At 34.3% G+C, this 26120-nt stretch overlaps 1 protein-coding gene across 1 annotated transcript in view; it reads right to left on the bottom strand.

Moving 5' to 3' along the window:
* The window catches only part of LOC145243958 (TAF5-like RNA polymerase II p300/CBP-associated factor-associated factor 65 kDa subunit 5L), a 70981-nt gene that overhangs the window by 33167 nt on the left and 11694 nt on the right, over nucleotides 1-26120 (bottom strand). Inside the window, exons 2-3 of the mRNA XM_080107085.1 lie at nucleotides 17105-17262; nucleotides 2855-2973 (exon numbers count right to left, since the gene is read on the bottom strand). Coding sequence (XP_079963211.1) covers nucleotides 2855-2973; nucleotides 17105-17262 — 277 coding nt within the window. The remainder of the gene's footprint in view (nucleotides 1-2854; nucleotides 2974-17104; nucleotides 17263-26120) is intronic.

Below are 26120 nucleotides of genomic sequence, written 5' to 3'. Positions count from 1 at the left end.
GGTCAGATTTGGAAGTTAAATTAGAATATCCTTTAATAACTAACTCATCTACGGAAATGGTCTGTCCAACGCCAGTTTCACTCAGAAATAATATGTCTGGTTTAGTCTCCTGTAATTGGGTTTCAACCTTTGGAAGGTTAGAATGTAGACTACTGATGTTAGAGAAGGAGACCTGGTAGTGGGGATCTACGTTAGAAGTTGGAGATCCGGATTTAATTGTGTGTTTTGGGATTTGTGGAACAGGTCGACAGACTTGGTTAGAGCAGGACAGAAAGGGAAAGTAAGAGAGAAAAAGGCAGGAAATGTTTTTTTTGTAGCACATAAGGTAAAGCCGTAACAATTACCCACTAGTATGGCATCGAGAGGCACCACCAGAACCTACTGCATGGTCCAGAATCCATTCACCAAATGGCAACGCAGCAGCCCCAGTACTTTGCACCTGCTGATAGGACAGCCTCCTTAGTGGTTAATCCAAGGTTCGCGTACCTGACTATCAGGCGGATAACATCAGCCCAGATAAAATGTTTACCTCCAGCACCCTTACTAGTGACATGGCTACAAGGATAGACATAGAAACAGAAAATTTCTGACATCCCTGGCGGCTGTTCACGCAAAATACTGCCAACCTAGAGAACAGCTCTTTCTTCTCCCTTTGTCAGAAAAATCACTCATTAAAAATGAGGACTGACGGACAAATAAAGAGAATCAAGAGTAACGGGAGCTGCCGATAACGCATCCACAATGCATTGTCTACTCTCCATTAAAAAAAAAAAAAAAAAATTAAATATTGTACTTAATAAAAATCCATTTGGTGTGTTTAAGACAGGGTTAGGTGAAAGATTCCCCTCTCACCAACTGAAAATGAAAACAATTGCAAAATCTGTTATGCTATCAACTTTGAAAATATAAACATTTATGGACAAGAAAAATCTATGATAAAAAAATAAATAAACAAAATATATACTCCAAATGAAACTTGCCAGATAGATTCGGCACATTTTTCCACGAGAAAATCATTTACACAATTAATAAAACAATGAAATAAAAATAAAGATTAAAAACTGAAATAAATATAATATTAGCACTTGCATCTAGAAAAGAAATATTACAAAATTCATAACTGTATTAATAAAACGTCCTTCACGGCTGTAAATAGGAATTGATTTTGCTTGAAATAAAAATGCAGCGTTTTCATTTTTGAAAAGAAAACGGTCATTAACATGGAACAAAAACATTCTAAACTATTCGTTCCCGAACCTTCTCTAAAGATAGCTATAAATAGCGAACGATCGTTATTTTTAACTCAGTTATAACAAGAAGTTGGGATGCAATGAGAGGCAACCACTTATTATAACTCCGACCAAAAGTAAACTCGAGTCGTTAAAATAACAGATGAACCAAACAAGATACAGAAAAAAATCTTTCATTAAAAACTGGTAAATAAATTTTTCTAAATTATATTTGACCAAAAGCATTTGTTTAAAAGATAAAAACAAACATTACTATAAAACCATTGACTTCTATAAAAAAAATAACTAGAAAACAGAGTTATTTCCCTTATATTGTCGATTATAATCAGCTTATTAGAGATTCGTTTTTCTTTACTATTTTTTATTTTGTTTCTCTTTTTCTTTGTTAATAAAAATTTATTTTTCTTTTCAAATTATATTTTTTTTACGCTTATTTTTCATTGATATGTTTGCAGCGTTCCAATACCCCTAGACTAAGAACAAATCCGTAACAGTCCGCTCCACTTTTTATTGGGAACTACTGGGAAGATCTAGTTGAACTTTTGTACGGACCTTTGTTATGATAAGGTGCAGCGAATTAAGTATTCTGGTATCTGTTTAATGCATAGTTAAGGATGATTAGGGATTAGCATTTAATGCAAAAATAAACATAAATTTAACCATATTCAACTATCAATTTGGCATAAAGCACTCATTCTATATCAATGGGTTATCACGCTTGCCGTTTTTTCACAGCTTAAAATTCTAGTGTTAATTCGTTTTGTGGATTCTTGCAGTAATTCTCTGCTGATAATGATCCAATGTTAGAAAAATTTTGTTCTAGGCACGTTAAGATATTGTGACTAGATTCGTAATTGATGCTTTAGCTAATCTAGTCATTATGGATAAAGCCTCTAAGATTTTGTGTTTTTTTCACATTGGAGTCGCTACGCATAATTTTTGTATTGTCTATCATCGTTTGTCTAAATTGAGAATGTGGGCAGCCATGTTTCTTTAAGTGTCACCGATTTTAGTCTTCACTAAAATTTATCCAAAAATTAAAAAAAAAAAAAAAAAAAAATAGTTGAATGACCAGTATTTAACAGAATTCAAATCTAATTCATGGACACACTCAGGATTTGAGATGCATCTGGACTTCTGCACTAATTTAGTTAAGATTCGATGAGAAATCAAAATAAATACAAAAAAAGTTTTGTAATAATCACTATAAATTATTGTTTTTTAGCAGAGATTAAACCATTCCTATAATGATCGAGTCCCTGTTAATTTTGTGATAGGAGTTCAGTTCTAGGAGGTTCATCCTTCCAGGCCTTGCCTTCTCTTTTTGAGAAGGGGTTAAATTATTGCTAATTGCCTGAAGTGCTTTTACCAGGGAATGCTGACAAGGCTGCTCAGGCACTTTTTGTAGGTCAGAATACCCCTTCTTAAGGACGCCAACTTTTCAATCTCACTTTCCGACCCTGGTGTCCAAATTTTTGCAGTGGGAGAGAACTAAACATTAATTCGATTTAATATTCACAAAAATTAAAAAATAAAATTATATATATATATATATATATATATAAATAAATATGTGAAAAGAGGATAATTTTGCAAAAGCTCACCTGATGTTTTGTTTCCATTCCATAAGATTTCAATGAAGACATGAACAAAAATGGGATAAAGGATGAGTTGTAATTCGCTTTGATATGGCTCAACTGCTTCACATACAAACTGTTTCAACCTGAAATGCAAAGGAGGAGGAGAAAACAGGCAAAAGCTTACAGAAATATCAATAAAAAATGTGACCCATGTGTATCAAAACATCAACCATCACACATAAATATGTTTACATAGCAGTTGGCATCACAATTTTCTTATTCAGGTGAGCGGCATACACCATGGACAACAGGCACGTGTTGAAACTTTCTATACCAAATATCTACAATGCATCCTGAGGATAAGTTGGCATGATAGATTACAAAAGTATGACAAATAACACTGTACTTGAGAACCCATCCTTCAAACTCCATAGCCTCACATTCACAGGCAACATGAATTGGAACAAATACATTGAGGACATTGCTGTAAAGAAGGTGGGCTCCCTCTACTGTGCTAGAAAATTACTCACAATAGAGAACATCCTCTATCTTTACAAAGCCACATTCACCCACACATTAAGTATTGTTGGCATATCTGGCAGCTAGTTTCTCACTGTTGGATAGTAAAAAAAAAAAAAAAAAAGTTTCTCAAATATAATAGGTTCCCACACTATCAGTCAAACTAACCTCTGTCTCATCGCCATAATGTTGCATCTCTGTGCTTTTTTTGTAAGTACTTTAATGGAATGTGCTCATATGAACTCACAGCACTTGTGCCACCTACATACGCTTAATTAACTCAACAAGCTACAAAATCCCATCTCTTTACTCTAGAGTTTCTAGATTCCAGAAAGCCTTCTATTCTAACAGCTTTTTTCTTTGGACTGGTAGATTTTGGAATTCCCACCGTTTCTTACTTCCCTGACTGTACTAACCTGCAGAAGTTTAAATGTAAACACACATCTTGCTGTTCAACTCCCGTCAATCCTTTATAAGACATGATCCCAAATAGTACATTCCAAGTGGCAATATGCCTTGTTTGAGGTTATAAAAAAAAAGAAAAAAGTACTCCTTAAAAACAATTGTCCAAATAAGAAAACTATCATCATCAACTTTAGGTGGTGATGTCATCTAGGTATGTAAGGAGCGCTTCTCACTTAAAGTGATGTATAGCCAATTATATCTTTGTTGTTGCTGGGCAGGAAGACATAAGAAATGCTACATGGATTTACTGAAGTAAACTTGGCAGCAGATCTATCAATATAAAGAGTTCAACTTTTCAAGCAATGTCAGAAGAGGCACAGAATCCAAACTTGATCTGTTAGTACTCTCAACTGATTGAGCAACAGATCAAACTATAATGGTATAGGAGTGTGATACGATTGACATTGTGCTTCCTTCACTCAAGCATTAGGAACTAAGGCAGAAAGAAAAAAGGAAATATGACATGAAAAAAAAATGGTTTACTAGTAGAAATAAGACAGGAAATTGTTCACAAAAGGAACACAAAAGAAAACAAAAATGGGATTGTTGGTGGTGATTTGAGATAAAAGAACCAAACAAAAGATTGATCAATATATTTTAGAGTTTGTTTTAAGTGTGCTGGTAGGTTTCTCAACAGTTTGTGGATGGTCTTAGGTTTGCGCCAATTGATGACAGTTGTGAATTGAACACAGTTGAAAATAGATTGTGTCTCAGAGTAGATCAAAATGAGCTGACAACAAAGAGGTCTCAACAGATTATGTAGATGTGTGTTACGTGGTGGGTGTTATTAAGATGGCGTATATAGTTGTATTGTTGTTCATGTTAGTATTAGAAAGTCTTGGTGTGATATCTAGAGACAGTCTTAGGAGTGTTCATATGTCTTAAGATGTTCATATGTAAGAGATAGCATATTGGAGACATAAACAGGGTATATATAATGAGAGAGACAGTTCTGTATATATATATAATAGACAGTGTACATGTTACTACACAATGAGAGGAGATTTGATATATAGATAGATAGACAGAGAGATAGTGCGTTTATACCTTTGACAGTTCTGTGAACGGGAGTGTTTCTATAACATTTATACTTTGACACATACTTTCTAACACATTTTTTAGATGATGATTTTATCAAGGTTCTTATAACATAAATGGACAATACCTTTTCTGTTGAATAACAACACGACGACGCAGATACAATAACACATGTTGACATCCTTTATTTCATGACCGGTCCTAATTTCACTTGAGGAATTCAAAGTTTCTTTACATGGCTTTTCTTTAACCTTTGCTTCCAAGGTTTGATGTCAGCGGCTGTCTCTGGCCTCTCTCTCGGCTCTCTCTCCCCTTTTTCTCTCAGACTGCACCTAAAACTACCTATATTGAGAACTTGTCACATCATCGCATGATTAAACATGTGCTCATCGAGCACGTTGCTTTGACATGCGTCACGTTGCAAAACTTGACATGACCTCGAGTTCAGTAACCTATTTTTCGAATAACCTCTTTACAAAATATGTTTACAATTTCAATTGACGATTAAATTCCTTATTTTAATTTTCACAGAAACAAATTTCATCATTACATTCCTTTTCCAATAAACAGATATCTAACTATTTTGTGTGAGCTAAATAATTGTGATTCCACATTCCTTATTTTCAATAACATTCTGTATTTATTTTAACTTAGGATTGGAATTTTCAATTCCAAATCTAGCTTCACAAGTTCGAATCCTTGACTATCTTATTTCACATTCACTCACAAGAACAGGTTTCTGTTATTGTGACACGTGGGCCTTAGTGTTATGAGGATCGATGGTGTCACACGCACACAGAGTGCAACGGATATTTGAAGAATATGACAGCGTTTGTGTTTTATTTTATTTGCAAACACATGCACCCCACCCCCTTGATAGTCACCAATGTAAGAGACAACACAGCCAGAAGAGAAAACGAAAGAAAGGAGATCCATGGCACAACATTATGGTTGGCAATGTTGTTGAGCAAAATAGCACCCGTAGTATCACATGAGGACTTAACAGTAACAAGGATAGAACTATCATTGGAAGATATCTGGAAGAAATAATTTCTATTAGCGTAAAGCTATACTCTTTTGAATACCAGCATGTAAAATAGATATTTAACCAAATATGTTGATGAAAGAATAGATTTCTCGGATTTCTGTTCAGCATGATAAAAATAAGAGTAGTGGTTGATGGGAAGAAATCAGAAGCTCACAGTATTAATGCTGGAGTCTCAAGGGTCTATTCTGGGTCCAACTCTTTTCCTGATCTACATCAATGATCTCCCAAATCACATCCTAAGATCATTCGTAGACATTTATGTTAACGACACTACCATCTATGGCAACACTTTACAGGCTATAAATGACTAAATTCTCTATGATTCTCTTTCTTCTGATCTTGAGCATGTGATGCAATGGGGAAAGAGGTGGCTGGTTAATTTTAATGCATCTAAAACTGAGATATCTTTACACCATCAATGCTCTGATCTCCATCTGGTATCAATTGAAATGAACGGCTCTCATCTTGAGGAGGCTCAATGTTTTGACAAGTTTCTGGGTCTGACCTTTATTCCTGATCTGAGATGGAACACATACATCAAATCCATTACTAAGGCTGCTGGAAAAATGGTGGGATCGTTCTACCATTCCAGTAGATATCTCACTGCTGATGTAATTCTCAACCTGCATAAGAGCCAATTACATCCAAGGATGAAGTACAATTGCCACATCTGGGCAGGAGCTGCTAGAAGCTACTTATCTTGCCTTGATAGAGTTCAAAATAGACTTCATAGTCAAGTGGATATTGTTATTTTCATGGCAAGTGCTCATCTGAGCTCCAATCTATGGTCCCCTCTTGCCTGACTTTTACGAAAAGCACTCGTCTAGCTGAAACCACTATCAATAATTTCTCCCACTCTTTATCGGTGCCTAAACCTAAACGTCGATTCCCTGAACAAAGCTTCTTTCTTAGAACTGTGTGCCTTGGAACTGTCTTCTGGTTTTCCTGCTTTCCAACTAACTAAAATATAGTCATCTTCAAATCCAATGTAAACAAGTTCTTGATGAGCCTTCCTCTTAAATAATCCAATTTACCAAAATTTACCAAATTTCTACCACTAATGATTACTACGATATTTTCCCTTGGACTTCTGTACATGCATTAACCACTTATCCTCGAGTGGCCTCCAGGCCTTAAGTTGTGACTCCTTTGTAAAAAAAAAAAAAAAAAAATTATATATATATATATATATATATATATATATATATATAACAGTGAGTGTGTATATGGTGCTTGAATTTCTTTAACTGTCAATGGCTATGTTAGCACAGAGGGTTAGGTACCTGGACTGCTGAAAAGTTAGTACAAAGAAAATAATTACTACCCTACCACCAACAATATGTTCAAATGGTACCCCCCCACAAACAAAAAAACTTTCCTTTAACAATATCACTAACTCTAAGTCTGAATGGCAAACTAACTTCCTAACAAATCTTTACCTGACAATTAGCTCTAAGTTCAAGTGCTCTCCCCTCAAATATTCTTTAACCTAATTATTAATAAGTCAGAGCAGTATACTAACCCATTTCTATAAACAAAAATATAAAATCACACATAATTGCCTAAAAAAAAAAAAAAAAAAAAAAAAAATGCCCAAAAGTCATTTCATAACAAAAACATATGGTTAACTAAACATTATGATGAACTGGAAATTGAAGACAATTTTGCTAAATTTATATGCAAAACTTATCCCTCATTTTAAATTCTAAAATTTTTTTTTTTCTTCTTTCTGGTAAGGTTTTTATGGTGTTCCTATGTAATTGTAAAAGATAAAAATATAAATGAATAAAATAATATTTTTTAATCATATTCTGGGGAGGGGGGATTTAATGATTTCTTTTCTTTTATACTGAAAGTATGTTCTGATATATTTTGACTTCATTTTTGGTCCCCTGACAAAAGGAGGGTGAGCCTGTAAATTTACCTTGTCCATTTGTCTGTTCATCTGCACTTTTCTCAATAACTATGCCTTGGAATTTTTTGAAATTTTGCACAAACATTAAACATGATTTGAGTAAAAATGTAACCGAATGGATTTTCTGGAAAAACTCCAGTTGTCCCCCCTAGAGGTGCCTTTAGAGTTAAAAATGGCTAAAATTGACACTTTTGTAATCATTTTAAAAAAATTTGATACCTTGGATTTTTATAAAACTTTCTGAAAAGTTTTAACTGATTTCTATATAATTTTGTTTGTCTATACTTCGTGATAACTCTTGGGTGTGTCCCAGAAACACTCCATTTTTGGGACTATTTTATCATATTTGTCCAAAATTTTCTGTGTATGTCTATTTAGCAGTTTTACATAATGCTGAACTCAATTTTAAATATGTTAAGGCCTTGGGGGACTTTTGGGGCTAAATGGGAGGGCAAGGGCAAATGATGGACTTAGTCATTTATTTTTTTGCATAGTGCAGAACTCAAATTTACATGTTAACTGCACCGTTTGTTCATTTTCACCAGAATTTGATGTCCCCTGGGGACTTTTTGAGCTAAATGGGGTGGGATGGGGGATGCTGAACTTAGTCATTTTTTTATGCCTTGTTTACTGTGTACTCACGGGGGATCAGACACGCTTCACTTGTTACTTTTGAATTTGTTTTCCATTAAAATTAGCTTTTTATGCAAAAATGTTCAAAGATTTTTTTGTGTGTAATAAAATCGCAAAACATTTAAAATGTTTGATTCAATAAATAAACAAGGAAAAAAATCTAGCCGTTAGCAAGAGAAAGGCCTTAAGTATGCGTATATATATATAAATATCTATATATATATATATATAGGGGAAGAAGATGGGAAGTTTTCTTTGATTAAACAAAAGTCTTCTATTTCCTCTTACATTGTGAATTGTTTAAAGTATGATGAGAGGCAAAGAAAGAGTAAAAAAAAAAAGAAATCAGGAAAAAGAGAAAGAAGATAAAACTAGAAAGAGAAATAAAATCAAAGCAAATGATGAACAAATAGGGATATAAAGACTTAGTGTTTCAGCTGAAATTAGTTTTATTTAAAAAAAAAAAAAAAAAAAAAAAGATTTAAGTAGAAATTCATATTTCTAAATTAAAAAAAAAAAAAGAAAAGTGGAATTTGGTTAATTTCTGAGTTTTAAAAAGTGTAATTCTACTAAAAAAAAACAATCATCTCAATTGCATAAGACTTCATTTTGTAAGGTTTTTGAATTTTTAGATGAGGATTGATTATTCACATTATTTGTATTCTTCGGATTACCGTTTTCAGTAGTCTGAAGAATATGTGTCATTTTCACAATATTTCGGTCAATGTAATCTCCAACCTTCATCAGGTGTATCTTGTCAAACACAGAAATCAGGAGGTCCCATAACGTAATGGATAAAGTACTTGGTAAATTTATTTGCAAAAGTTACTCTTCTGGAGGGTTGAAGGTTAAATCCTCAGTGCAGGTAACATTTAAAATACAATTGTGAATTATTTAAGAGTTCTACCCAGTCGTGGCTGACAAAAGAGCATGATACCCTTGTGGATTAAATAAAGAGTTTCGTTTGAAATTACGTGTAAATCCCAAGTTCAACAGAAAGATTCCAGATTTCAACAAGATACACCTGAAGAAGGTTGGAGATAACATTGACTGAAATGTGAAAATAATGCAAGATGAGAACAATAATCCGAATTAATGTTTCTATCCTATCTAAATAATATGTACGTTTCTATTCTATCTAAACAATATGGCAGAAACACTAGAGGATGACCTCCAATAAGGAGTGGAATGGGGGCAAAAATGGATGGTCACGTTCAATGCCGCCAAGACTAAACTGGTTTCATTCAATAATTACAAGAAACCTTCTCTACCACCTATAGCAATGGCCAACGACTCTTTATCTGAGAGTACGTCTTTCAAGCTCCTCGGCCTAACGTTTACAGGAAACATGAGTTGGAACAATTACATCGAGGGCATTGCCAGGGCCGCTGCAAGGAAGGTGGGCTCTCTCTACCGTGCTAGAAAACTACTAACACCCGAAAGTATCTTGTACCTCTATAAGGTAACCATTCGCCCATGTATGGAGTATTGGTGTCATATTTGGGCTGGTGCATCGGCTACTAGTCTCTCGCTCCTTGACAGGGTTCAAAAGAGAGTCGCAAATCTGATAGGCCCTAAACTGGCATCTAAGCTTCAGCCTCTGTCCCATCGACGAAACTTTGCATCCCTCTTCCTGTTCTACAAGTATTTTAATGGTGAATGCTCTGATGAACTGCAAGCACTTGTGCCCCCACGACGTGAACGCCCTCGACAGACCCGACAAGCTGCAAAATCCCATCCCCACACTGTAGAGATCCCTAGATGTAAAAGATCTTTCTACTCCGGTAGTTTCTTCCCCAGAACCGCTAGACTTTGGAATTCCATTCCAGGTTACTGCTTCCCCAACTGTACTGACATGCAGAAGTTCAAGTGCAACGTGAACCAACATCTTGCTGCCCAAATCCCTACATAGTACCCCAGTAGTTGTTTCCCCTGATAGCAGCCCCCTACACCAAAGTGGCAATGTGCCTTGTTTGGGGTGAAAATGTAATAAAAAAATTAAAATATATGTACGTTTCTAATCTATCTAAACAATATGTACGTTTCTATCCTATCTAAACAATATGTACGTTTCTATCCTATCTAAACAATATGTACATTTCTATCCTATCTAAACAATATGTACATTTCTATCCTATCTAAACAATATGTACATTTCTATCCTATCTAAACAATATGTACGTTTCTATCCTATCTAAACAATATGTACGTTTCTATCCTATCTAAACAATATGTACGTTTCTATCCTATCTAAACAATATGTACATTTCTATCCTATCTAAACAATATGTACGTTTCTATCCTATCTAAACAATATGTACATTTCTATCCTATCTAAACAATATGTACGTTTCTATCCTATCTAAACAATATGTACATTTCTATCCTATCTAAACAATATGTACGTTTCTATCCTATCTAAACAATATGTACGTTTCTATCCTATCTAAACAATATGTACGTTTCTATCCTATCTAAACAATATGTACGTTTCTATTCTATCTAAATAATATGTATATTTCTATTCTATATATATGTCTTCTGTGTGTCATGAGTAAGTTGTTGGAATCCATATTAAATAAAGTAGTCCTCAACCATCTCAACAGAAACAACCTTCTTAATGACACACAATATGGTTTCCGCTCTGCAAGATCTACAGCAGATGTGCTAACGGTTATATCACATAGGATTAATGAATATCTTGACAAAGGTTTCCTTTCCAGGGCAATTGCTCTTGACATATCGAAGGCCTCCGATAAGGTATGGCATAAGGGCCTACTTCACAAGATTTCCAGCTACGGTATTACTGGAAATGTTTTCTCAATCATTAAATCATTTCTCTCTGATAGGTTCATAAGAGTAATGGTTGATAATCAGAAATCAGAGGCCCACAGTATTAATGCTGGAGTCCCTCAGGGGTCCATCCTGGGCCCAACTCTCTTCCTGATCTACATCAATGATCTCCCAAAACACATACTTAAATCATTCGTTGACATCTATGCAGATGACACGACCATCTATGGCAACACATCAAAAGCCGTTAATGACAAAGTTCTCTCTAATTCTCTCTCCTCTGATCTTGAGCGCGTGGTACAATGGGGGAAGAGGTGGCTGGTCACTTTTAATGCATCCAAAACTAAGCTTCTATCAACGCTCTGATCCCCATCTGGCATCAATTGAAATGTATGGCTCTCGTCTTGGGGAGGCTCCATGTTTTGACAAGCTTCTGGGTTTGACCTTTGCTCCTGATCTGAAATGGAACACGTACATCAAATCTGTTGCCAGGGATGCTGGGAAAATGGTGGGATCCTTCTACCGCTCCAGAAGATATCTCACTACTAATGCAATTCTCTATCTGTATAAAAGCCAAGTACGTCCAAGGATGGAGTACTGCTGCCACATCTGGGTAGGAGCTGCTAAAAACAGCCTATCCTGCCTTGACAGAGTACAAAATAGACTTTGTGGTTTAGTGGGGGATGCCCCTTGTCTCTTCCCTGCAACCTCTCTCCCACAGAAGAGACGTTGCGAGCCTGTCTTTGTTTTATCGTTATTTCCATGGCAGGTGCTCGTCTGAGCTCTAATCCCTCGTCCCCCCTCGCCAATCTTTCACGAGGAACACCCATCTGGCTGAAACTACTGTCAATAATTTTCCCCACTCTTTATCTGTGCCTAAATCCAAACGTAGATTCCATGAGCAAAGCTTCTTTCTTAGAACTGCACGCCAGTGGAACTCTCTACCGCTTGCCTGTTTCCCATCTGACTACAACTTGGACGTCTTCAAGTCCAATATAAACAAACTCATGACAAACCACCCCCTTAAGTAACACACTATCAAAACCCCCAATACTAATGATTACTACAATACTATCTCATTGATTACTGTACACGCAATAACCCTTCGGGCCTTGATAAGTGGTTACCCCCCCCCCATGTAAAAAAAATTTTAAAAATAAATAATATGTATGTTTCTATTCTATATAAATAAAACAGTAGATGTACGCATGTATATCTGTGTGAAAATATTCAAGCAATAAACTTTTGAACTATAGGTCACATAACACTGAAATTAACAGGAAATAATAATCATTCACCAAAGATTGTTTATAACAAGTAAAATCTTTGTTTGGATGGATGGATAACATGTACAGAAATATGTTGACAAGTTGAAACGCAAAATGTTAATTTCAACTTGCTGACATATTTCTATTACTTTTGCCCACGCGCAAATTCATTCATAGCTTGAAGTGGTTTCATTTTAAATCTGCCGATAGCTCAAACAGTAAGGAACGTGGCTGGAGCACTAAATGCTTTGGTTTCGATTCTAGCTCATGGCACCCACGTCTTTTTTTTTTTTTTTTTTTTTTTTTTTTTTAAATCTTTGGAGATCAGTACAATACAATATTTAATAGAAAATTGGCTCTGTAATAATAAATACAAAATCTGCATGAATTAAAATATATTAAAGCACATTTTACAACCGGACAAGCTCATCTCCGTGTTAGCTCTAAATAAATTACTATATTTCAGCTTCTTAGTCACAATAAATGTGTTCCTGTTCATTTGCTGTGCAATTATAGAGATCACTTTGAATAATTCTAAAATATAGAAAATATACTCGAATAATATCCTTGCAATAATAAAAATAATCTATTTGCTTTGGTACTTTATGCATTCTGTAATATCTATAATATAAAGCTGAACGTCGGTGTGTGTGTCTGGTTACGAATAGGCTCCTATATGGTTGACTATTATAGAAAATTGATCACATGATAGAAGATGTATCGAGACACAGGAATGGGTATGTTTGATCTGGCATAATGGTGATTCATTAAAATTGTGGGGTCTGCGTACGCGCCTGGTCCACAAAGTATGGAAATAAAGTTAAAAATTAAAAAAAAAAGTTTACAAGTGTTTTTGATATAGATGTACATAATACTTTGATAAGTATGTTTTAACTTAAATAGGGATGGTATAATAAAATTGTGGGGTTTGCATTCGCGCCTGGCCTCCATAGAATGGAAATAGGCACAAACTTTAATAAAGACTTTTCATATCTATCTGCGTAAGTATACTTTGATAATTGTTTCAGTTTGAAGAAATATGGTATAATAAAATTATGGGGTGTTCGTTCGCGCCTGACCTCCATAGAATGGAAATATGTCACAAAGTTTAACAAGGTTTTTTAATATAGATCCACAGAATATTGTGATAAGTGTCTCAGTGTGAACAGGTATGGTATAATAAATTATGGGGTTTATCTATTTTATTTTTACTTTCATCATATTTTGCTTTGGTTTTGATACCCTAAAATTCGAAGCTATCTCTTTACAACTCTTCCTTTTCATAACCTACCATACTTTCATAAATCAGAGTCCATTTTCTGTAGGCTGTTTTTGAACCCAATCAACGTGTACTTTTGCTAGTATATATATATATATATATATATATATATATATATTACTGTTTTATTTTATTTATTTATTTTTATTTTACATAGGAGTCATCACTTATCAATCCCCGGAGGCCACTCGAGGAATTTTATTTTATCCACACAGACTGAAAATCTGTCAAGTTTGAATCCAGTCTGTTCCAAACAAACACTTTCATCAAGTCCATATCTGACCTTGTGTCTAAATTCCTGGAGATAAATATTCATTATCACATAATGCCTATCTATATTGTGACACATTTATTAAAATGTATAATAAATTATTTTATTGATTTTTAGCCGAGAGGAGATATTTTTCAGTATATTTTATTCACTGTATCATTTTCGTGCCGAGGATTCAATTCACGATCACATTTTGTAAACAAAACAGAAGAAAAAAAAAAAGGGAGGAGGAGGCCTGCGAACAGGAGGAGAAGGGAGATACTGTGAACGAAGAGTGTAAAAGGAAAGAGAAAAGAAAGATAGAAATAAACCGTATATATAGAGAGAAACTGTGTAGAGAAAGAGAAAGAGATAGATAGATCATATAGAGAGAGAGGGGCCTGAAAACAGTTGTCAACAGGCAGTGGAGCCTCGCGCTTCAAAGCGATAAGACGTAAGTCAGCGAAGGTCGGGTTGGCGAGCGGCGACGACGTGGTAGCGGGTCGCGGAGGTAAATATCAACAACGTCAAATGATCAGCGGTCAAAGTTAGAATATTGACTGAATAAAAGAATAAACCCAGCGAAGGAAGGAAATCATAGATCAGTGAAACTGTTACTGTAAATCAAGGACTTCGATGAACTTTGGAAAACAAATACTTGGAGTAATTAACCTGCGCGCGTGTAATCAAACATAAACAAGTTACATGAAAGAAATCTATATAAAACAAAAAAAAAAGGACATTAAGTGAGTTTTTCAATCAAAACTTTCATTTCTCCAACATCTCTCTCTTACCCTATTATAACCTGTATCTAATTGAGCAGACGATTTCTTGTTTTATGTGAACATTGTTGATATATTTTTATCTTGGTAGAATTTGACTCATTAAACAATTTCATTTAGTTAGGAATATTTAATTTTATTTTCTTGAATTGAATTTTATTTTATTTTTTTATATAAACTAGCGAGGGGTACCCGGCGTTGCCCGGGTGTTTGTAGGTGTGTGTGGTGTTAAATAAAAAAGAAACGGGGGGGGGGGAGAGTTTGCAAATAAAATCGGCCAGCCAGAATGAAGCATTGTTATAAGCGAATAAGTGAAAGATGTTTGAAAGTCGTCGAGCGTTACGACGACGATGACGATGACGATGTAAGCATTGTTATAAGAGAAGTAAGAAAAGAAAACGTTTTAATTAAGGGGGGGTAATCAAAACATCGAAAAAAAAACACAAAAAAAACTAACGTAAGGCAAACGAACGATGAAAACAGAAAAACGAACACGTGAAAAATGCCTTAAATAAGCCTGTTTTGATATTAAAATTTAAAAAAAAAATCGGTGGGTACCCGGGTGTTTTGGGGTGTCGCTAAGAATAAGTGAAGTAAAAAAAACAAAAATAACAGGAAAACGAACATTACATGAAAAATGGCTTAAATAATACAGGGTTCAATATTTAAATTTAAAAAATCGAAAAAAGAAAAAACATCTCACACCATGATTCGAACCCAAAACGTTTAGATAATGAACCAAGGCCTGAACTACCTGAGCTAAAGCGACGTATATGAAATTTGTTTGGTTTTTCAACTATTTAAAGTAAATCAGGTCATGACGCCATCTGACACATGCGTTGTTGATCCCCCCCACCCCCGTTGAAAATTGTCGTTTTCGGGGTGAAAAAGTTAACGTTTTTCTCTCTCTCTCACACTTCGTCTTCCTTACTCTAAAGAGTGTTACTAAAAAAGAAAATGGCGTCTGGGTTTGTTTTTTTGTAAAAACTTCGATTGTTAATATTTTTTGTAAGCATATTTTTTTTTTTTTTTTTACTTCACATTTTTGGCTTGTTATTCTTTGGTAACGTTGTCATAGCGTAGAAGTTCATAGTTTAGCTTGTGTGAGGGTGAAATTTTTTTTTACCGATAACAATGTTTTTTAAATTCAGACTGCCATTACAGCTTGCTGACGTCAAGATCACGTGACATGACTCAGCGGGTTTTAAATACAAGTTGACCCAAAATAAACGGCCCCATGTATACTTTATGTAGAAGAGTTGGCGCCCGTATTTTTTGGGGCAGTTATAAATCGATTTAAAAATATGTAATGTTTAACATTAAAATGTCACTTAAATTTCAAATTTCTTTGGTGCATTTTAAAGGGTTTCAAATAGTATAATATCCCATTTTAAATTCATTTGCATTAAATTTGATCTATAGTTATTCAAGTCCAATTAAACAAGATATCGTGAATTTTAATTTCATTTTAAGACCTCTTAAACTTAAATATATTCTACAATAAAAATCATAATGAATTTTCATCAAAATTGGAATAAGGATTCTAGGTAGGAGGTTTAGTATCATTATATCTTGATTTTAATCTTTGTGAGAGAACATAAGTGATACGAGACTTCTGTTTGGGTAAATTAATTTTACACCTCCTGGGACAGGTATCCTAGTTTTATATCTAAGAAATCTTGGTTCTTCTCTAGAATTTCTACCTATATTTAACAATTAAAAATATATTTAACAATTCAAAAGAAAAATCTATATCATGTACATACCCATGATAAAAGGAAAATCTAGTTTAAAAAATTATATAACTTAAGTTTTTTATTTTTATAAAGAAAATGATTTAAGCAATAAATTTGAATTCATAGACATGACAAAAATCTGGCAATATAAATATTAAGTTATCTACCTTTGTTTTTTTAGATGGTGTACAAAATGGTTACTCATAAAATTTGATATTCTTATTTAAACATAAAATGATTTTATGAATGTTTGATTTTTAGAATATGAAATGTTTGTTTCATCACAAGTTCATACATCATACAGATTTTTCTTTAGCTCTTTTTTTTTTTTAATAATTTAACAGGCGTGCAGTTCTACAAAAGAAGCTTTGTTCATGGAATCTATGTTTAGGTTTAGGCACAGATAAAGAGTGGAGGGAATTATTAACAGTGTTTTCAGCTAGACGAGTGTTTCTTGTGAAAGTTTGGCGATGGGGGACCATAGATTGAAGCTCAGTTGAGAACTTATTTTATGAAAATGCAAGATTGTGTTCATATTGCGTACTTACCGACTGAACTGCTGTTCACAGGTTGCCACATCACCCGTGATGCTGCTGTATGCGAGGAAATTGTTTACGGTGGACAAAGGCTGAACATTGTTTTGGGTCATCAACTCAGCAGCTCCTTGGATGAACTGAGATACTTTCTTTCCAGGAATGACATTTTCCTAAAAAAACAAATAACAGTGGTTACAGAAAAAAAAAAAAAAGGGAATTTCAGTAAGGAGGTGACCGAAGAAAGTAGTACAAAGTCTGTTTCACAGCACTTCAACACTTTAGGTTATTTCATGATGAAATTCAATAGTTAGTCGTGCCAAGGATGTTATGTTTTTGGTCAAGTTTGTTCATCACTATGTTTATTTGTTAATGTATAACCTGGTGACCAATCGTTATCAAACTTGGTCAAAATATTGGTCATGGTCTACATAGATATATCAAAAGGAAATCATGTCTATGTTTGAAAAAAAGGAGGGTCAAGATCATGAAAAATAAAAGTCACACCTTTGTCGATAACTTCTGTTCATCATAGGTACTTGCTAATTCACCCATATATTCAATTAAGTCTAGCATATATAACGTTGATGTTTGGTATTAAAAAGTTTAGTGACAATCAAAATTCTAAATTTGATGCATGGATCTATTTTTGATATCAGTCATCACGCAATTTCAGCCTAATCAGATGAATTGTTTTTGAGCTATCAACATTTCCATCATATAACTGTGAGAATACTACATACAATATGCGAGAAATAGAGCCTAGATAAAACTTATTCTTATGTTGGAGAGCAGATCTATGCAGTATTACAACTGATTCATGTTCTTGTCATTGTAAAGGCTTAGTTGAACACAAGTTGCTAGATTTGGGGGGGGGGTTAACTTAGTGAGGATGTGGTTTATATCTTTCCCAACATTATCAATGCATAATTGACCAGATTTCAACAATGTAGTGGATTCCATAGCACCTAAGAAGTTTAAAGCAGGAATTGACTTTTAATTTGACATAGTAAATATTTTCAAAATCCTTTCAAATTTTGAAGGGTAACAAAGTAATTTTTTTAATGTTAAATGGTGATGAGAGAAGGATTACAGCATTTTTGACACACTTGCAACATATGAGAGAGGATTCAATCTTGCAGAAAGTGCAGAGTTTTTAAAGTCAAAATTGTGAGTAAAGATGTTCCAGTATATATACACACACAGTGGCAGAAAATTGTTATCTAGGCAAGTTTGATTAAAGAAAACTAAGTCTTCTTTTATCTTGTATTTTTTTTTTTTTTTTTAAATTGTTTTCAACTCAATAAGCTAATTTTGTGTTTCTGGTTGCAAAAACTTCTATAATTCTAAACTAAAATAATAAGACACCATGAGAAAACATTAACAGAGCAATTGAAAATTAACTTCTGACAACATTATAGAAGATCGAAAGTGTTGAAATTGGGACTAAAAACAACCTCAGATGCATACGACAATTACAATCAGAAACACAAAATATAGATTGTCAAGTTAATTAAAAAGCACAAAAAAAGGAAAACTTGTTAGTAATAAAACTTGCCCATTTTTTTTTTTTTTTGACAAGGGAGTCACCACTTATCAAGATCAAAGCCACTCAAGGATAAAGGTTAATGAATGTATGGTAGTCACTGGGACAACAGCATGGTAATTGTAAGGAGTGGAAATTTGGTATAATTTGATTATTTAAGAGGACAGCTCAGCAAGAACTGGTTCACATTGGACTTGAAGATGACCATACTGTAGTCAGCTAGAAAGCAGGCTAACAAAACAGAGTTCCATAGGTGGCCAATTCTAGGAAGGAAGCTTTGGTCATGAAATCTATGTTTAGGTTTAATCACAGATAAAGAGTGGGAGAAATTATTGATAGTGGTTTCCGCAAGACAAGTGTTTTTTTGTAAAAGTTTGGCAAGGGGGTACGATAAATTGGAGCTCGGTTGAGCACTTGCCATAAAAATAATGATAGAGCAGAGACAAGCTAGCAACGTCTCTTCTGTGGGAAAGAGGTTGCAGGGAAGAGAAAAGGGCATCACCTATCAGGTTTCGAAGTCGGTTTTGAACTGTCAAGGTAGGAAAGGGTACTCTGAGCAGCTCTTGCCCAGATATGGCAACAGTATTCCATCCTTGGACGTACTTGGCTCTTATACAAGCAGAGGATTGCATCAGCAGTGAGATATTTACTAGAGCGATAGAATGATCCAACCATTTTTCTGGCGAGCTTGGCAATGAATTTTATGTATGCGCTCCATTTCAGATCCGGACTGAAGGCCAAAACATGGTGCTTTCCAAAGACGAGGCATTCATTTCAATTGGTTTTAGATGAATTAAAAATAACCAGCCACCTCTTTCCCCATTGCACCAGGTGTTCAGGATCAGGAGAGAGAGAATCAGAAAGATTGTCGTCATTGTTGGCCTTTAAAGTGTTGCCATAGATTGTGGTGTCATCTGCATAAATGTCTATAAATGACCCAAGAATGTGATTTGGGAGATCATTGATGAAGATCAGGAAGAGAGTTGGGTCCAGGATAGATTTCTGAGGGATGACAGTATTGATACTATGAGTTTCTGATTTCTACCATTAATAACTACTCTTATAAACCTACCAGAGAGAAAGAATTGATTAACTGATTGGTCTGTACTGAGAGGGATATGACCAATCGACTAAGTTTTTAAATACGGGGCAGACTAATGAAGTTTTCCAAGGTGTTGTGAAGCATTTCTCCTTAAGACAATATTTAAACAGCTTTGTAAGTATGGCAGCCAGTTCTGGTTGAAGGTTTTTGAGTATTATAATTGGAATGCTGTCAAGGCTAGTTGCTTTACTGAATTAAGGTTTTGGATAAGCTTAGCAACATCACGCACAGATATCTGTCTGCACATATTTTCAGTCACAGGAGGAAATAAGGAGAGAAGGCAGTCCTGATCGCGGAGGGTAGAATTTGCTGTAAAGTTCTTTGCATAGAGTTTTGCTTTGTCAGATGCTGACAGGATTACCTCAGGTCAGGCCAATTGGTGATGGTTGGGATACAGGATACGCCTCTGTTCAGGACCCTGTTTGTTATTTGCCAAAACTCGTGGGAACCAAGTCGCTGCTCAGCTATGTTGTTCTTGACAGACTGAGCATAAAACTCATGCAGGCAGTATGAGTTGTACAATACAACCCTCGTTCTTTATTACTCTTTTTTTTTCTTCTTTTTTTTTTAAATTTTTTTTTTATTACATTTTCACCCCAAACAAGGCACATTGCCACTTTGGTGTAGGGGGCTACTATCAGGGGAAACATCTACTGGGGTACTATGTAGGGATTAGGGCAGCGAGATGTTGGTTCACGTTGCACTTGAACTTATGCATGTCAGTACAGTTGGGGAAGCAGTGACCTGGAATGGAATTCCAAAGTCTAGCAGTTCTGGGGAAGAAACTACTGGAGTAGAAAGATCTTTTACATCTAGGGATCTCTACAGTGTGGGGGTGGGATTTTGCAGCTTGTCAGGTCTGTCGAGGGTGTTCACGTCGTGGGGGCACAAGTGCTTGCAGTTTTTCAGAGCATTCACCATTATAATACTTGTAGAACAGGCAGAGGGATGCAACGTTTCGACGATGGGACAGAGGCTGAAGTTTAGATGCCAGTTTAGGGCCTATCAGATTTGCGACTCTCTTTTGAACCCTGTGGTCGCTGACAAACCTAAATGCGGCTTTAATCTCAGTACATCTATTTCGTTGAAAGAAATGGGAAAAGTCTTTTCTGTGTGCAATGGCAGCGGCATATTTTGGAGAAAACCACGACTGGCTGTAAGGTTTTTGCGGGAAGAGCATGAAGCAATCTATGCTGACAGTAAACCAGTCAATCAGGTCTACTACTATAGAAGACACGTTCATTTTAAACATGGAACGCAGAAGTATATCTGATATAAATATATGGAAGCTATCATAGTTATCCATAAGGCATCGATATACTGGATGATAGAGAGATACATCTGAAGACTTTACAAGGGATGTCCCCAAAGTAATGCCTCCTATTTTTTATTTGCTCAAATGGATCAGAAGGGATTGCAAATTGCATTGTTATTATGACTGAACTTATGCATTCATGATAAGAAAGTTTCATCTCTGTCACAGATATTAATGGTATGAAACTCCAAGAAAGCAACCCCTGTCATGGATGTGCATGATTTGAATTCCTGGCAAAAGTGCACTAAGAATGGTGGTGACTATGTAGAAAAATAAATTCTGGTGCACAAAAGGTTGTTCGTTTTAATGGTATCACTCCAGTCTTTGTAGCTCTTTAACTTTTTTAGTTAAAAAAAATAGGAGGCTTTACTTTTGGAATGATCCTTAATTAGGCTATTTAAAAATTATTATAGTAATAATAATATATATATTAGTCTAAAGAAGTTGCCCGTAAAACTTTCACAAAAATAACTCGTCAACCTACAACCACTACCATCAATTTCCCCTACTCTCTATCAGTGCTGAAATCTAAATGTAAATTCTATGAACAAAGCTTCTTTCCTAGAACTGCCTGCCCTTGGAACTTTGTTCCATTGGCCTGCTTCCAAGTTGATTACAACATTGTTGTCTTCACGTCCAATGTAAACAAGTTCTTGCTATCCTATCCTCTTAAATAGTCAAATTATGTCCAATCCCCACCAAAAACAACCACCGAGTTGTTGTCTCATTGATTACTTTACATTCATTAATCCTTATCCTCGAGTGGCCTCTGGGCCTTGATAAGTGGTGACTGTAAATATATATATATATATATATAAAATCAAAGAAAAATAATTAGAAAACTTAATTATCTATTTTCTTTTAATCTTTTTTCTTCATTTTATTTTTTACATTTTTACTAGTGGGTGGGAGGGCTTTGCCTAGTCGTAAAATATGCTTAAATACGATATTTTAATTTGTCCAAATTTCGCATATATTGTTATAGAGTTGTGATTTTAAAAGTAAAAAAAGTATTTGGAACCTAAACTGTAGCATTACAAGCTGGTAACATTACCACTGCACCAATGTGACACGCATATGTACTGATTAAAAATAAACTTAGATGAATGTACAAAATTTATAACGATTTTTTTTTCAATTTTGACCCATTTTCAACTCCTTTAAAAACTATTTTAACTGGCTAAAGACCCATAAAAGAACGGTCCGTAAAAAATCCTATCATTTGAGGCCCCTAGCGCCGCTCTGCGAATTTTAATTTCGGATGAGATAGAGTTTGAAAATATGGAGACAGACATATAGCCTTTTATACATTAGATTTTTTTTTTTTTTCCACAAACCATTATGAAACCTTTATCATATGGTTTTAATTATCTATTTATTTCCCGTATTAATCTTCTATTAAACAATTTCTGGTTTAATATAAAATTACCAGCATAGTTTGTTTTGTTTTTTTTTGCCTTTTTATTTTAATAATTATGTTATTGTAACTATTTTATTATCATAATTTCAAACTCAAAAGCTGCATGGACCGTTGCATTAATCCTTTAAACTTCTGGTTAATTAGATCTTTTGTTTTTATTATTGCCTGCTCATAAAATGTGCTTAAATATATTTTAATTTATTATTACACAGCCAATCTGCTATTATTGTAATGTAATTGGGAACATGAGAAATTGTCTGTTATTTATCTGTCTGTCAATCTATCTATATATCTATGTGATCTATGTCAATCTAGCTATCTAACTGGTGAGGTAAACAAGAGAAGAGATGGTTATTGATAAACTTGTCAAAACTATAAAATGGACAAGTTGCACCGGAAGTTCCAAAAATAGCTGACCGGAACCACATGATCAGGTTAGCTGGACATAGAGTCAGTGTTGGAATTTGGACATAAAGAAGAAGAGCGGACGGGTTAACAGTTGTCTCTCCTCCTTGAGAGACAGAGGACGTATCTTCAAATTGGAGATTAAAATTAACCGCAAGCAAAGATCCTCACTTTCCATTCTTCTGCATTTGATGCCTGGAAAGTGAATAAAAAAACACATAAAACTAACCATTGTTTATGAGTGAAATGCATTCATTCAAGCAGTCTCCAGCTTCCCTCCAAGAACCAATGAATTCCAGGTAGACCACAAGACCAACAACGCAGTTGAAAAAAGGTATGTCGAATATGTGTATGATACACACACACATCCGCATAAGACATTTAACCGATCACGAAATGAACTCAAATAGATCACAAAGATAACAAGGGTTCAGATAATGAAGCGCCACTATCAACATTAGTAAACATGACACGTACACACACTGAAACCCCGAATATACATTATTATATTGTACCCAATAAGTAGTGGCTACTTGGTGTGACACAGCCGTAAAAAATGCTTAAATATATTTTAATTCATGCAGATTTCATATTTATTATTATAGAGCCAATATTCTATTGCACTCGATATATATAGTAATAATTTCAAAAGTAAAAAAGAATATGACTTTAGTACCATCAGCTAGAATTAAAACCAAAACATGTAGTTCTCCAGTTTTATTTGTTATTATCTAGACCACTAAAGCTAATGTATAAATATATTTTTGCAAATGCGTAGAGAAGCACTTTAAATCAAGTTACGCCAGCCAAGTTTTAATTTTATCAATTTTGATCTCTTACCAGCTATTTTTACTGGAACAATCAAATTTGTTCAAATATTTTTACTGGAAAAAGTCAAATTTGTTCCACAGATCAGAATTCCCTAAGTTTGTAGACCAAAAATTGACAATAGTTTGGTAGAGATCATTTCTCAGACAGACAAGGTCATATATATATATATATATATAGATAGATAGATAGATAGATAGATAGATAGATAGATAGATAGATAGAGATTTTACAGTTCCTGATTTTTTTTATTATTACTATTACTGGCATTATTTAATAATAACTATCATTTCAATTAAAAATTTCAGCACAAATCCTTCATTTAATCCACTTTCAATTTCATTATAAAACATCTATGTATTATTTTAACTTTTATACTTAATTCATTTTTCCTATTATTATTACTGACTAGACTTTTTAACAGTTAAAAATGGGTAAAAGTTATAGCCTGTTAACTTAGACTAGGTGCTTTATGCAAAACTTCTAGAGTAAATGTGGTATTGACTAATCCTTTTTTTTTCTCCTTTATTTAGCCATGGTCATGGTCATAAAACCATTAGCAATAGACAGAGGCTACTAAGCTAATTAGGGAATGCATAAAAATTAGTTAGACAATACAATACTCCGAAAATGTGATAGTGATACATGTTTATTCACACAATTCTGAGGCAGCACGTTCAAGAATGTGAAAGGAGATCGCCAGTACATCTTTGAGCAAACACAGATGGAATTATGCAAAGGGTCTAATGTGAATATATATTGTTGCAGGTTTGATCTGGTCAGCTGCAGCACAGGGCAGTACTTAAGGATTGGAGTGGGGCAAGAACCATGAAATAATCTGTAGGCAACAAAAGCAATTGTTACATTCTGGCAAGTAGATAGCAGATCTAATAGAAACAGATCATATACTTCAGAGGGAACAAGGTTGTGGCAGGGAATATGTAGTATATTTTTGATGACACTGTAGACTCTTAAAAGAATACCTTGCCAACTATGGTGAACTCTAGGGATCTGTATTCCAAGTGGGGACGAATCATTGCCTTGTAAAGCTTTATATGCAAATGCATTATCCCTAATTGTGCATCGAACAGATACCATAATATTTAGATTGATGCACCTTATAACAAAGATCATAAAATTTCAGCTAGATTGACCAGGTAGTTTCCATGTGAATGGGACAGACAATATAATAAAGATGAGTCAGAAGCAGTGTCGGCTGTTTATAAAAATTGAATTTTGTAAACTATGTTTACAGGTTTATTTTGAAAATAAGAGTCAAAAGTTAAGTTGAAATTGCTCCGTTTATTTTGTCCTTTTCATATTGTGTTTTATCATTTTAATCTAGAATTTTAGCAAAAGTTGTTGAAGCCAGAAACACAAAAATAGCTTGTTGAATCAAAGACTAGTTTCAAAACATACAAAATAAGGACAACTTCATCATTAATCAAACTTGTCTAGACAACAATTTTTTGCAAATATATATTGGCAAAAAATAAAAATAAATAAATAAAAATCATAGTTACTAGTAGGGTATCAAAACAGGGATATGTAATAATAGCATTACAAGTTGATTTTTTTCTTTTTAGATAATTGTTATTTTATCAACCTGCATGAAAAGAGCTATGTTAAAGATGCTTAAAACCGTTTGAATGATGCAAATACCATCAAAAGTTATAAGAATTTTAAGTGCTAAAATTTAGGCTTTTCGGTGGACATTTTTCTTTAGAAAAAGTGGGCTAAATTACGGACCTCAATATTTCAAGAAATTTGGTAATTTTGCCACCATTTATTTATTTTTCAAGCTATTCTCATGAAACTTGGCACTCTTATGTAAAATTGTATGCTCTTTCTGATTATGCAGTCAAATCAGACTATCTATTTACCATAACAAAACTAAGTATTATACTGGTATTTAAATATAACTTTACTGAGAGTAGGTATTTACCTGCCTCCCCACCAAAGGAGAGCTTAATCTGGGGTGTAGCCATTGAATGCCTAAAGAGCATTCATGGCCGGTATTTACTACTCTCCTCAAAGAAGAGAAAAAAATTGAGTAGATATGAATTAATCTCAGAAATAAATCTAAGAAAATTTTTCATATAGATTTTGGATTTCTGTAAAAGATGGAAATTTCCATAGTTGACCAGAACTTATGCATTTTGGGACCAGTCCACTTTTCAATTTTATAAATCCTCTCTATCTGGCCCAAAATATACCCCGATTTTCTCAGATGCAACCATAACTCAGACTCTACATGAATCCTCGATGTAGCTTTCACAGAACCAGAAATCCTTATAAGCAACAATTATATATTCACCAGTTGATGGTCATTTTTGTCATTTCTATTCTGTTGTGTTATTGAAAATTCAATTATGTAAACAAAGAAATAAAATGGTAATTTTTTACCTTGTTTCC

Source organism: Euprymna scolopes, chromosome 22 (assembly GCF_053919585.1).
Source record: "Euprymna scolopes isolate OS-2025 chromosome 22, ASM5391958v1, whole genome shotgun sequence".
NCBI lineage: Eukaryota > Metazoa > Mollusca > Cephalopoda > Sepiida > Sepiolidae > Euprymna > Euprymna scolopes.
The sequence above is the reverse complement of the archived record's forward strand: the minus strand, read 5'-3'. Positions and strand labels throughout refer to the sequence as shown.